The sequence below is a fragment of the Rhinolophus sinicus genome, linkage group LG05 (genome assembly GCF_036562045.2).
Source record: "Rhinolophus sinicus isolate RSC01 linkage group LG05, ASM3656204v1, whole genome shotgun sequence".
NCBI classification, from domain to species: Eukaryota; Metazoa; Chordata; class Mammalia; order Chiroptera; family Rhinolophidae; genus Rhinolophus; species Rhinolophus sinicus.
Window position 1 is genome coordinate 117,926,690 of NC_133755.1, and position 14,747 is coordinate 117,941,436.

At 34.9% G+C, this 14,747-nt stretch overlaps 1 protein-coding gene across 3 annotated transcripts in view; it reads right to left on the reverse strand.

Annotated features, from left to right (window-relative positions):
* IBTK (inhibitor of Bruton tyrosine kinase) overlaps nt 1-14,747 on the reverse strand; it is a 102,593-nt gene that overhangs the window by 6,936 nt on the left and 80,910 nt on the right. For 2 of the 3 annotated variants that reach the window (XM_019729561.2, XM_019729560.2), the window contains exons 27-29: nt 11,411-11,482; nt 10,877-11,009; nt 8,487-9,789 (exon numbers count right to left, since the gene is read on the reverse strand). In XM_019729561.2, the coding sequence (XP_019585120.2) occupies nt 9,658-9,789; nt 10,877-11,009; nt 11,411-11,482 (337 nt within the window). In that variant the 3' untranslated portion in view covers nt 8,487-9,657. Of the gene's footprint in view, nt 1-8,486; nt 9,790-10,876; nt 11,010-11,410; nt 11,483-14,747 lie in introns of those variants that run through there. The other variant, XM_074333227.1, reaches the window with a different exon arrangement.

A 14,747-nucleotide genomic window follows, 5' to 3' on the forward strand; every position in this document is an offset into this window, starting at 1 on the left:
AGGTTTCTTTTAATCTACAAGTATGTATGTCTCATACAACTTAGCATGGTGTGTTTTCCATATTTAAGATGACAAATATTACAGAATAGTCTGTAAATTGTGTAGCAGTATTTACCAGTGAGGTTAAACACTCTGTTCCTGGAGTCGGATAGCTTGGGTGAATTACTGGCTGTGTCACTTGACAGCGCTGTGACCTTAGGCAAGTCACTGAACCTACCTGTGTGTGCGTTTCCTCATCTGGAAAATCCGGATAATAATACACCTACCGCACCCACTTTTGTGGGCATTAACTAAATTAATATATGTAGAGTAGAACCATGTTGACATGTGATAAAAGCTCAATAAATGTAAACTATTTTATTATTATTATTAGCTCTTTACAGTCTACAGAAAACTCTTCCATACAGCAACTCATTTAATTCTCACAAGAATCCTGTGAGATGTGAAGGACATATGTCCTTACTTCTTTTGCAGTTGGAGGACTAGATCTTACAACTGATCAGAGACAGCATTACAGGGGGGTGTCCACACACAAATCTAATCTCCAAAATCAGTGGTCTGGTTACTGCACTGTCTCAACCATCATGTACTCTCTGTCATCCTGGAGAGAATTTACAAATACATGGCTATGCAATTATATTGTTACAGGGGAGAATTACAGAGGGGGCAGAACATTGTCTCCTGAGATCACACCGGGAGCCCACACTGACTTAACTCTTAGCATGGTCTTGTGTCTGACTAGGGGAAAACAGTAGGGGGAGTGGACTACACAGGATGTGGCCCATATTCCTGCGGACAGATAGATATGATGGCGGTTCCCACAGAGACGGAACAATTCTCAGAAATGGTGGAAACCAAGCTGGTCCTTAAAGGTCTCATTCCTGGGGCACTGGGCAGAAAAAAGGCCGATAATTATATAGAAGTTTTTGTCCCTGAGACTGTATTACCAAACATTTTCTCTTAATGTCTCTGTCACGTCCTCCTTTCTGTGCCTGATGCCTGACTTGGGGTTTTGCATATAGTAGGTGTTCATTAAATAATAACTAAACAAATAAACCAATGACTGGGTTGTATACGAGTACCAAAATACAGATAGTGATGTGAAATTAGTGCTCGCTTCAGCAGCACATATACTAAAATGATGTGAAATTAGAATCACTTTACATAATTCTTGGTAAAAGATGTTTGGAGGAAAAAAATAGGTATTATCACTAAAACAAGCAAGATAAGTAAGTTCCAGCTCATTCCAAACAAATGGGGAAGCACAGAAACAAAAAAGTCACTACAAGGAAAGAGAAGCCAAGCATTGTGATCTACAACAGACGCATGCCACTGAGTATGCCAGCTGTAGGCTTCTCATATACAGCCTTTACTATGCTGAGGTACGTTCCCTGTATACCCAGTTTATTGAGTTTTTATCATAAATGGGTGTTGAATTTTGTCTAAAGCTTTTTCTGCATCTATTGAAATATGATTCGTACCCTTCATTTTGTTAATGTGGTGTATCACATTGGCTCATTTGCATATTTTGAACCATCATTGCATCACTGAAATAAATCCCACTTAACCATGGTGTATAGTCTTTTTAATGTATTGTTGAATTCACTTTGCTGTTTTGTTAAGAATTTTTGCATCTGTGATAATCACAGATATTGGTCTGAAATTTTATTTTCTGTGGCGTAGTCTGGTTTTGATGTCAGGGTAATAACCGGTTTCGTAATGAGTTAGAAGTGTTCCCGCCTCTTCTGTTTTTTGCACGAGTTTTAGGATTGGTATTCATTCTCCTTTGACTGTAAGTTTTAGTATGTTGTATTTCCATTTTCACTTGTTTCAAGTTATTTTTTTATTTATCTGGAGTTCTTTGATCCATTGGTTGTTCAGTAGCATGTTAATCTTCACATATTTGTGAATTTTCCAGTTTTCTTCTTGTATTTGATTTCTAGTTTCATACCATGGTGGTTGGAAAAGCTGCTTGATACGATTTCAATCTTCATAAATTTATTAAGACTTGTTTTGTGGTTGAACATGTGATTGATCCTGGAGAATTTTCCATGTGGATTTGAGAAAAATGTGTATTCTGTTGCTCTTGGATGGAATGTTCTGTATATATCTTTTAATTCCATCTGTTATATCCGATATAACATGTCTTTTAAGGCCAATATTTCTTTGCTAATTCTGTAGAGTTGATCTATAGAAAAACCTTTTATTTTAATACCAAGTTCTAATTAGGACCAGCGGATTTTAGGGCACCTAACAAAATTTTTAAAAAATATTAAGCTTTAGTAAATATTTAAGATTTAAAAAGAAAAGTAAGCAATTTGCAAACATCCCTTTTTGCTATCAATTAATGAAAAGTCCCCGATTTGATAATAAAAATTAAGGCTTTTAACAGAGCCTTAATACATACTTAACAGAGCAAGTATGTATTCCACTCTCTTCCAGTTACCAACCTTCTCTGTGGTATGAAAAATAACTCTGTCTAGATTATCAAGCCTAAAATAGCTTCTCTTTTCTTTCACCTCAAAATATGTCCTCAGTAGTACGTTTTGTTTTGTTTTACCTTTAACATGCATCAAAATCACCTGGAGGGCTTGTAGAAAAACAGATTGTGGGGCTCCACTTTCCAATTTTTGGATTCAGAATTGCAGTAGAGCCCAATAATTTTCATTTCTCACAAGTTCCTAGTGACGTTGATGTTGCTTATCTGGAGAACAAACTGAGAACCACTCACCTATGATTATTCTCAATTTCTTCCTTTAAGTTTAGAAGAAATAAATAGCACTTTTCTCCTTTCCAACAAATTTTACTTGTACTCTTGAGTGCATCTTCATCCCTATTCTGCAATTATATCCTCTATTCCCAGCATCTCAATCACTTTCTATATACAGTCTCTTCTCACTTTGTTTCCTTGAGGTGTAGTCCTCCAATTTTTCAAATACAAAAGAAGCGCTCCATGTAATTACCATTTTTGTGTCTCATGCATCTACCTGTTCATTGCCAAATTTCTAGATAAAATATTCTTGAGCTAAAACCTCTATATTCTCATCACTCAGATCATCTCTGAATCAGAGTCCCAGCAGGAAACAGCACTCTCAACTTGGGCAAGTTATTAATGGACTCTTTATAAAATTGTGGGCAAGATTTAGGGAAACTACAATGGATACTGCAATAACCTAGGTTAGAAAGAGTGGGAGATCCTTTGCCATTGCTAGATCTGAATGGTTGAGGGAAAATAACATTTACCAGAATCTGGAGAGTGCTGTATGGAAAGCAAGCTACCTGGTAGAAGCTGTGACCTTCCCATGAGGAGTGTGGCCCATAACAATGCTACAGACAGGAAGGGACAGCAAAAAGAAAAAAAAAAAAAAAGCTTCTTTCTCTTTCCTTTTCTCAAAGTAACCAGAAGCCAGAGGGAAAATGAACTGGCTGACAATATCCTGAAGTGCAACCTCATGAAACATAGTAGAGAATGGATCTAAGGTACAAATACAATATATCCATCAGTCCACACCTTTTGTTCTTCAACATCTATTTATTCTTGTCCTCTATTTAGGTAACAATTCTGTGCCTTCAACGTAGGAAAGATACAAAGTCCTATAACCTAGTATTTCATAAGAGGTGATGTCAATTCATTCATATTTTTCTCATGAACACATGGAACATTCTCCAGAACAGACCATAATAAGTTAGATAATAAAACCTATCTCAATAATTTAAAAAGTGTTGAAGCAATACAAAATAAGTCCTCCATATTTAACAAAATTAAATTAGAAATCAACAACAAAAGGATATTTGGGGAGAATATCAAATATTTTGAAATTAAACAACGTACTTTTAAATGATCCATGATTCAAAGAAGAAATTAAAGAGAAGTTAGAAAATATTTTCAATTGAATGAAAATAATACAACATATAAAACTTCTATGTTTTATAAGTTTATAAGGAATGAGGCTAAAGCAGTGCCTTAATGGTAAATGTATAGCTTTAAGTGTCTATATTTGGAAAGATCTCAAATCAATAATCTAAGCTTAAACATTTAGAAAAAGAACAGCAAATTAAAGCTAAAGAAAGCAGGAAAAAAACATAATAATAAAGGTCAGGGTTGAAACCAGTGACAATTAAACAAATAGGGGGAAAAAAATCAAATGGAACCCCAAAAGTGGTTCTTTGAGTAGATCAACAAAATTGGTAAGACCAAGGAAAAAAGGGCAAAAAAACAGATTACCCAACTCAAGAATGAAAATGAGCAATATAGTCAATAATACTGTAATAACTGTGCATGGTGTCAGATGGGTACTAGACTTACTGGGGGTGATCACTTGGTAAGTTATATGTGTGTAATCTGTATTGTACACCTGAAACTAATATAATATTGTATGTCAACTGTAATTAAAAAGAAATTTTGTTAGAGTTAAAAAAAAAAGAAAAAAAAGAAAAAAGAAAAACCCCAGATGGCTTCACTGGTTAATTCTATCAAACATTTAAACAATAAACAATACCAATCTCTTATAAACACTTCCAGAAAACAGAAGGAAATACTCCTTAACTCATTTTATGAAGTCATTATTATGCTAATTCCAAAGTGAGAAAAAGATAACAAAAGAAAACCACAGACCAATATCCCTCATGAATTATAGCAAAATCCTCAATTAAATATTAGTAAATCATATCAAGCACCTTTCTGCATTGTTGTTAATGCTCCATTTCTTGACCTACTCGTGAAACACTGAACTGAGTATTTTTGTCTTGTGCACTTATCTGTGTTATGGTTCAAGATTTTAAAAGATTTAAACACACACACACAAGAAACGAATGCCTAGTCTATACCTTCAAAGTGTAATTTAGTGAAAGATAAAGACTGATAAAAAAATAAACATAACAGAATATAACAAGTACCCTCCCTAAAAGGTATAAAGTGTAAAGGGAAAATAAGAATGTAATCAATCTTATTTTTATATGTTATTATGTTATTTGTTTTACGTTATTTGTTTTTATTTTATTTTTAAGGAGCTATGAGAAGGAAAAAACAGGAAAAAGTTTACAGAGAAAATAGAATTTGAATTGCATTAATCACGGATACGTAAATTTCAATAACGTGAAAAAAAAGAAAAATTTCGGTAAGAGATCTGCATGAGCAAAGCTCGAAGGCTATGTGGGAAAAACATAAGGTCAGGTTTGACTCTACCACTGCATGTATAGATGAAAAAACAAAAATCACTTGAAGTCCAAGCTGAAGACACATGAACTTACTTAGTCAAAGTGTAGATGGAGTAATTTAAGTTTCAAGATCAGGGAAAAGACAAGCCATAAACTTTGGGGGTACTAGTTTGGAAGGTAATGAGTTTAATGGATTGAACAGAAGAGATGGAGAAAGGGGTACCAGCAACTAAGGGACTAAAGTAGTGGTTTTCAACCACATTCTCAACCTTTCAGGAGCTTGTGAGATCAAAACTATTCCATAACATATTTGCCTTTTTTCAAACTTAATTTTTCTAGTTTCCAGGTGCTATATGACATGAGTCCTCTATTAAACCAGGCAGTAAAGACCTAAACCTGAAAACTGAGGTACTATTTTTATGTATAAAAATACAAAACAATCCCATTCTTCTTGCTAATTTTATTTTGGAAAATAGTTACATTTTCATTAAAAATCTTATTTATGTTAGCATGTGATGGTTTATAATTTTTAAATGAATTTTTTAAAGTTTGTCCTAATTTTGAATACATTAAATATGGATAGATGTAAACCATATAAAAAAAGCTCTTTGGGATCCTCAATAATTTTTATCAGTATAAAGGGGTCCAAGACCAAAGAGTTTCAGAACTTCTGAAAAGAATTATGGATATAAAACGTAGTAGTAGTAAGATTAAAATGGAAAAGGTTAAAATAAAACACATTGCAGGAAAAGAATTGCTGTAAATGTAAGGGCAAAATGGGGAAAGAGACAAAGAAGAATTCAGAAGTTCAGCCTGAATGACTTGGGAGAATGACAGATTGAGATAAGGCAATAAAAAAGATCAGAGAGTGGAGGGGTGACAAGAGTTCAGTTTTGACACAAATGAAATGCCAGCCAAGCAGCCAAGTAGAGACATGTAAGAAAATGAAATATAAAAGGGCTAAGAAATAGTTTGATGGTCATGTACACAGGAAAGACCACATTGTTTTGGCATCTTACATAATCGAGCATGACCTCAAGCCAAAAAGATATACCAGTACAGGGCTGGCCCGATGGCTCAGGTGGTTGGAGCTTGATGCTCCTAACTCCAAAGGCTGCCGGTTCAATTCCCACATGGGCCAGTGGGCTCTCAACCACAAAGTTGCCAGTTCGATTAAAAAAAAAAAAAAGCAAAAAAGCAAAACAGTTATTAAAAAAAAAAAAAAAAGATGTATTAGTACATAAGCACTGCTATGAATATCTTGGATCACTTGTCCCCCATTCCTTGGTGGAAGGTTGTTGTAGTTTCTTCTGAAAACATCTCTTATACTGCCAATTCTGGAAGCTTCTGGGTTACATTTATTTTTACTAAGTGCTTTTTTATATTTTCTTAAGTCTTGGCTAAATTGCTGAGGATAATTACAATCTCTAAGAGGCAGTCTGGTGTAGTCCTAGGGGAACCAGACAAAAGACAGAAGACTTTATTCTCCTTAGTCACTTACACAAATTTATAAAATGAAGGTAAACATGCAATTAATCTATAAGGCTTCTTTAAATCTAAAATTTTATGAAACAGCTATCAACCCCGTTATCATGAACAAACACATATACCCCTAGCCTCCAAAGAGTTATAGAACCAACCCACATATTAACTAGCAATACCTTTCTCAGTTGACTGTATCTATTCTATTATTGTTCCTATGTAAAGTAGGATTGTCTTTAGATTTATTTTAAAAACCACCTCCTCGGAACTTTCACAGAATTCCTGAATCTTATAATTTGTCAACAAATTTGTCTTTACCTGACTGGTAGACTTCTTGGTTTTGCAAATTTTAAGCATACTCTGCTCTGATACCATCACTCCTACCCCAATTCCCCACCTAACCGTCACCTTTCAGGCTAAAGAGTTCTGATTGTTTGCTTAATCTTTTTTTTTTTTTTTTTTTAAGATTTTATTGGGGAAGGGGAACAGGACTTTATTGGGGAACAATGGTCAAATTGTTGTCCTTTCAATCTTAGTTGTGGGGGGTTATGTTCAGCTTCAAGTTGTTGTTCTTTCAGTCTTAGTTGTGGAGGGCGCAGCTCAGCTCCAGGTCCAATTGCCGTTGCTAGTTGCAGGGGGCACAGCCCACCATCCCTTGCGGGAGTCGAACCGACAACCTTGTGGTTGAGAGGACAGGCTCCAACCAACTGAGCCATCCGGGAGCTCAGCGGCAGCTCAGCTCAAGGTGCCGTGTTCAATTTTAGTTGCAGGGGGCGCTGCCCACCATCCCTTGCGGGACTCGAGGAATTGAACTGGCAACCTTGTGGTTGAGAGCCCGCGTTCCAACCAACAACTGAGCCATCCGGGAGGCAGCTCAGCTCAAGGTGCCGAGTTCAATCTTAGTTGCAGGGGGCAGAGCCCACCATCCCTTGTGGGACTTGAGGAATTGAACTGGCAACCTTGTGGTTGAGAGCCCACTGGCCCATGTGGGAATCGAACCGGCAGCCTTCGGAGTTAGGAGCACGGAGCTCTAACCGCCTGAGCCACCGGGCCGGCCCTGTTTGCTTAATCTTAAAAACCTCTGCATCCCACTGATCCTTTAAATGGCCCATTTCTAGATTTTCTTCAATTCTATTGTCTGTCCTGAAGTCATGGGATTAAAGATGAATTAATAATTGCTGGCAGAATAACGTTATTAATAGGGAAAGAAACCCATCATGTTCCTGGGCTTTTGAGTAGCAATGTATCAGGTTTCTATCTTCATAGACTTGCTTATGAATTATAGTTTATAGCATGCTTACCTTTCATTTTAATAGCAAAAGGACTTTTTTCCAAATGAAGTTTTATATAATACCTCACTATACCAAACAGGCCATAAAATGCAAATGTTCTGATTGCGGTTTGTAAAGGCCTAAAGCCCCCACAGATTTGCTCAGCTTTTGTCCCTCCTTCATATCCCATCCAACAAAGGCCCTTCAGGGTGCTTCCTAGGCGGCAGGAAGTACACCATGAAAATCATCACTTCACAGCATCTTTAAATATGAAAGATGCCAATATACATGTAAGAATCAAAGCTTCAAATTAAATAAATCAATTACCTCAGCAGGCCTTTTTACTGCAACATCAATAAAATACAAAATTAATTTCTTCTCAACTTACTCAAACACATAAAACTTTTCACAGGTGCATTTTAGAAAAACTGCCTTTTTTTTTTTTAAGTAGTCATGGGATGTATACCTCATCAACTTAAGACACATACTAACTATAGTATGCTATCAGAAGGAACAATTAGTATTTCCTCCTATAATAGACGCCAGTATAGTACAAGATATCAAACACACAGTAGCAGTAATCAAAATTATTTTTTATTGACATTTGCTTACAAGTTTGCTGCTTTTGGGTAGAGCTAAACCTCAAGTATTGAGTTAGTGTCAGCTATATTTCCATCAACTGAATTATAGCAGTGAATTTCCTGTATGTTCCCCTAGGCTTATGTCCCAGAAACTAAAACATTAACCCTCCCCATTTGTCTAGGTATTGGAGCAAAGATTTAACATTTGTTTTTTAAAATATTTAGCCACTCAAAAACAAACCAAACAGCATACTGTAAAGAAAACAATGTTTATATCTATCCAAATAACCCAGGCTCAGAGAATTTCTGATTACATAATATTGTAAAAGTAATATAAACCAATCTTCTTCCAAACTATTTAATTCTTGTAATGTATAATTAAGCATTTATCTTACGAAATTTTAATACTTTGAGAAATTGATTCTCTCATATTAGGCTTTTATAAGATCTTCACTCCCCACCAAGAAACAACCCACAATGTCTCCAAATCTTATAAAAGAACTATTATCTTGGACTAAGCTGTTCAGAAGTGTTCATATTTCCTTTCTATTATATTCCACAGTTTAATGCAGAATGGAGGATGTGGTATCCAAATTGCAATATATGGCATTTGAGCAATTCAAGCTTTAAATAGACTACAACATTTATAGCCTGATTTAAAAAAAAAAAAAAAGAAAACACAATGGAAACATAACTACTGTAGTAAACACACAATTTTGGCCAGTAACGAGTGAGAAACAACGGCTAATACTCCTACTTTAAGCTCATCAATGTCACATTAAAAAAGAGCAGTAACAGACATTTGGCAAAAAAGTTTCTAAATTATTTATCCCAAATTCTCAAATGGGAAGTTATTTGTAATGCATCACTCAAATTTTACACTTCAATCACTCATGTTTTCCTTTTAAGATTATTCAGAAGAAATGATTCTATTTAAACATAACCTACTTTTTCCTCTCACATCTTCACATAAGATTACTAAAATCATGATTCTAAGGAATTTCTTTTTACTCATACAAATATTATATGCTTAAATTGCTGTAAACAAATGAGATTTCTTATTCTATTAAGAATGATCTGTTATCAAATTTGTAACAATTCTTTTCCACGGCTTTTCTTTGTAACAATCACGATTTATGAAAAATTCATCTCCATTGCACAGCAAACTAGCATCCATGCTTATTCCACATAGGTACTGCCAGTGGTCCCTGTGGTGTCCTTTCAACAATGACAAACTCATCAGGGTTGCCAAATGCCTCATAGAAAACCAATAAATCTTGTATTGCATGCTCCTCAATCTGAAAGGAGGGAAGGGGAAAAAAAAAAAGACTGGCTTTACTCTTTTAATTGTAAACTAAGCAAGATTATATTAGCTTCCCAATTTCCTTTTGTGGAATTACCATTTTCTGTGGATACAATAAAGTGGAATTAAATTAGGTATCCTGCTATCCCCTTGGCAAGGAAAAGGCTTAAGGCCTAAGCTAAAATAATCAGGTATCCACCCTTCCTTGAAATTTATTCTTGAGCAGAAGAAAAAGCAAACTGAAAATAGTTGTTGGAGATCATTCATTCCAGTTTCATTCTGTGAGATATTTTTTGTTACTGTAGAAGTCTTCTAACTCTTGCTTCTAAGCTCTCTAGGGCAACTATGCCTCTTTGTTTCCAAGTCTGGCTCTCTGGTCTTTCAGCTAAGTCTGTGGAATCTCAATATCCCTCAAATAAATGTTCTTTTCTTTAAGTTAGCTAGAGTTGGGGTCTGTTGCTTAAAACCTAAGAACTCTTGATGATTCTTACTGAACTTCTGAGGCAGGTGTAGTGTGCTAGATAATGCCAAGTTTTCTATTAGTCTTTTTTAAAACAGTCCACCAATACTGAAAATCACCAGTACTGAAAATATTACCTTTATCACAACTTATTTGTTCTAAATTAGTTATCCTGCATAGTTACCGTGCTTCCTTGAAAATAAGATCTACCCCGAAAATAAGCCCCAGTTAAGACTCAACCAGACGGATGCATTTAGTACGTTATGACGATGTTCCAGAAGATCACATGACTGTATTTGAATAACTATAGATTGTTGTACATGAAAAAACAAGACATCCCCTGAAAATGAGCCCTAATGTATCTTCTGGAGCAAAAATTAATATAAGACCTGGTCTTATTTTTGGGGGAAACAGGGGAAATACGGTATAAGACCCGATCTTATTTTCGGGGAAACATGGTAAATTGATGAATGTCTCAGGTTAGTTTTACATTGCATTTACATTTTAATATAATAAGTATATGCACCTATAGAAAGCAAACAAACATAATTTTCTTAAGATCTAAGGATAAAATGTACTGAAGTTCTTTCCTAAATTAAACCTATATAGGAATGTTTTTTACCTGAATCAAAGCCAAGGGTTTTTCTCGACTTCTGATAAGTGCTGCTTCCTGTTGTAGTTCTTCTTCTACAATAGATGCAAAAGTGACTGGGGCTACCACCGAAGGAGCGGTCAATGAAGAAGAGAGCCAGGGACTGAAAGAATAGGAACAATGAGTTCTCATTTATCTTCTCGAATTTTTGCATACAAAATCTCATCTGAAATATAGTGTTACATTTTTTAACAGTGTTACATTTTTTCCCTACTGACTTTCAACATAAAGTACCTGGAAGCTTTTGCATTCCACTTACAGAATGATGAGGTGAGAAACAGAAAAAAGGAAAACTAATATTTTATTTAGATCAGTGCTGCATCAAAAAGTGGGATGGAGCAGAAGCAATTTAACAACAGAAAGGTAATTCAAACTCTGGAGCAAAGAGTATTCAGATAACATATTCTAGTCAATATCACACTATTCCCAATTTTTTAATATTCTCTTTCAGTGCTAAGCAACAGCCTGCCTTTGGAGGTCCCAAAGCTAGTTAATTAACCTTACTTGTGACTGTCTAGAATTGGTACATCTGAAATATGGCTGCCTTCTGGTCCTGGGGTACCATGAGTAGAGCATCTGCAAAACAAATGCCAAAATTGAAGGATGAAGCCTCTACTAACATTAGTAAAATTGCTTATTAATAGAAAGACAGAGAAAGAATTGCAAGCCCCTGACTCAAGAGACAAATTAATGTATGCAGTCATAATTAATTTTAAAATTATAAGCAAAGAAAAAACAATCTACAGGTACTTATAAAATCTTGTATATAAAATACCATAGGGGAGGATCTCACAAGAAATGGTCTATTTTTAAAATAATATCCATATAGCCATTTATTGCAATCAAATATACATTAAGAAATACAGACAACTATGTGAAAAGTGTTTTACATAATTAATATTTTATGACTAAAGTTGACAATTTAGCATTAAATTTCAAAATATAGCGGGTCCTTAAATAACATCATTTCATTCAACATCGTTTAATTATAATGTTGATGCTATAAGAACTTAACACTTATTTTTATAAATTAGCCTACGGTAAAATTGGTTTCATTATGCTCTCCTCACTTAAAGTTGCAGAACCTACTGATGACATTAAATGAAGACTTATTGTATATAGAGACCAGATAATTACCAGCCAAATTTTGTGAATGACTAAAATACAGTAAATACTTTGACAAACTAGGGATTATAGATAGAACAGAAATATAAAACATGATTTCTATCTTCTAAGAATTCACAAACTAGATTAGAAAACAACATACAATGACATATAATAGAAAAGGTTTAAGACACTATCTAACAAACTGAGGTCTACTGATTAATAAAACAATAGAAAAAGATTTAAGACCCTATCTAACAAACTGAGGTCTACTGATTGATTATAAGGACTATAAAAACCAGAAAGATTTGGTCATTTGAGAGGGCCTCATGGAGAAGACAGTAAAAGGGATGTAGGATGAGGGTAGTAGGAAGCATTCCAGTAAAGGGAAAAATTAATAACGGTACTATAGAGACTGGCCTAATTGTGGAATTTTAGAGTTAGAGAGGTACCTAGAGATTATCTATATTAATCCAATGCCCTCTTTCAACAATGAGCAAACATAGGCCTAGACAGGTTTAACAACAGAAAGGCCGAGTGTGAGCACACAGGGCCTAAAATACTGACTTTCTGATTCATTTATGCACATTATTGGAAATATGGCAACCCTGTGGTGCTGAAAATCAGGGTGATTAAAAATTAAGTCCCTCCACCTCAAAAAACTCTGGTAGGAGAGATTTTAAAATGTTAATAAGCAATGATACAATAACGTGAGAATACTGTAACTTATCTATACCAATATGTACAAAGTATTACAGCTACACAGGAAAAATTAACATAATAGGGAAGAGGGTACACGCTGTTGGCTTCACTGAGGAAATGACATTAAAAGTGAGGAGAGTGACACTAAGATAGGGTTTTGGTCGTACAAATACAAGGAATGATAAAAGATTTTGGTGGCTTATGTAAAGGTAGACTCTTCTCTTCGGTACCCAGAATAATTGAATTAAGAGTTGGAAGAGATTAAAAGGGAAATAAAGTTATATTGAAACAGTGAAAGCTAAAATGTTTAGACCTGATGTTTGGGCAAATTTACTGAGAGTATTTTTGCATACATTATCTTATTTAATTTTTACAATATTCTGTGAAGAAAGCAGATATTATTGCCTTTATATTGATTAGGAAACTAAGACTTAAAGAATAATACAGGGGAGCCAGATGGCTCAGTTGATTAGAGCGTGAACTCTCAACAACAAGGTTGCCGGTTCAATTTTCCCATGAGATGGTGGGCTGCGCCCCCTGCAATTAAAGATTGAAAATGGTGACGGGACTTGGAGCTGAGCTGTGCCCTCCACAACTAGATTGAAGGACAACAACTTGGAGCTGATGGGCCCTGGAGATACACACTGTTCCTCAATATTCCCCAATAAAAAAAATTTAAAAAACAAAAACAAAATATACATATATATGTATATGTATATATATATGTATATCTGTGTGTGTGTGTGTATATATATATATATATATATATATAATTTATCTGATTCACAAATTGGGTAAGTGGCAAAGACATAACTCAAATGCAGGCATTTTTCACTCACAGTGCAGAGTGTTTTCTGTTATCACAAAGATGCCTTTATTTCTAGCATTCCCCTTGATCTACAACACATTCCACTACAAATGTCTTCTCTTTCTTTAAGGACTGGCTCAAATATCACCTTATCTCTGCTTCTACAGCACTTCAATTACTATTATGGAGCTTCACCCATTGTGTTATTGTTTACATGTCTGACTTAACTAGTAGACTAGTCTCTCAAGATATAGGACTATGTTTCATTCATCTTTGTATCTCGGTGTCCAGCAGAACATAGCTGTTGTGAAAAGTTAATTACAGAACAAATAACTGAAGCAGAAAGCCAAAGGATTTTAAGTATGGGATAAAATAAAAGCAGTTTTTTCCTAAAAAGGTCCTTATTCCTTTGAATTACTGGTAACTTTTTTCTTCCAGAAGTAGGTAATGAAATACAAATTGAAATAAAAATAGGTATAATTACAGGGTTCTTAGTTTTAAGGAAATTCTATGACTTGAAATCTGCTGGATACCTGACCAAATAAGAGAAGTCTCCAGGATAAAATAAATGACAACTAAGAAAAATGAAGCCAAAGAAATGAATTAGAAAGCTGTTGGGATAAACCTGTTATGAGGTATCCGGATTAAAATGACCGTAAAATAAATAGAAAAATTCTACATTCTGATGGAATAGGTAATTATCTTAAACAGAGACTAAATGCAAACTTCCTTGAAACTTCCTTGAAAGGTTCTAAAGTCAGTCTAAGACTAGAGATTAGAGGCCTTCTAGGTCATTAAAGCATAACGCAGAACAAAAATAGATACTGACTTAAGTGGTGCTCAAAAATCATTCTGCGCGCGTGCGCACACACACACACACACACACACACACACACACACATCATCCTGGTATCTGCAGATCAGCTAAAGTGTTTTGACACTTGCAATGTAGAACCAATTATTATTTAATTGTTAAGTAAGAAGCAGCAGCTACAAGCTCCGTCTTAGAAAATGGAAGAAGAATTGACTGGGTGGTGAGCACACAATGTGACATATACATGATGTATTACAGAATTGTACACTTGAAACCTATGTAACTTTACTAACCATTGTCACCCCAATAAACTTTAATAAAAAAGAAAAGAAAATGGTATGTAACTGGATAACAGAATTGAATTATCAGGACTAGTATCTTATATAGTCCATCTTAAATCAAAGTTAAGCAAT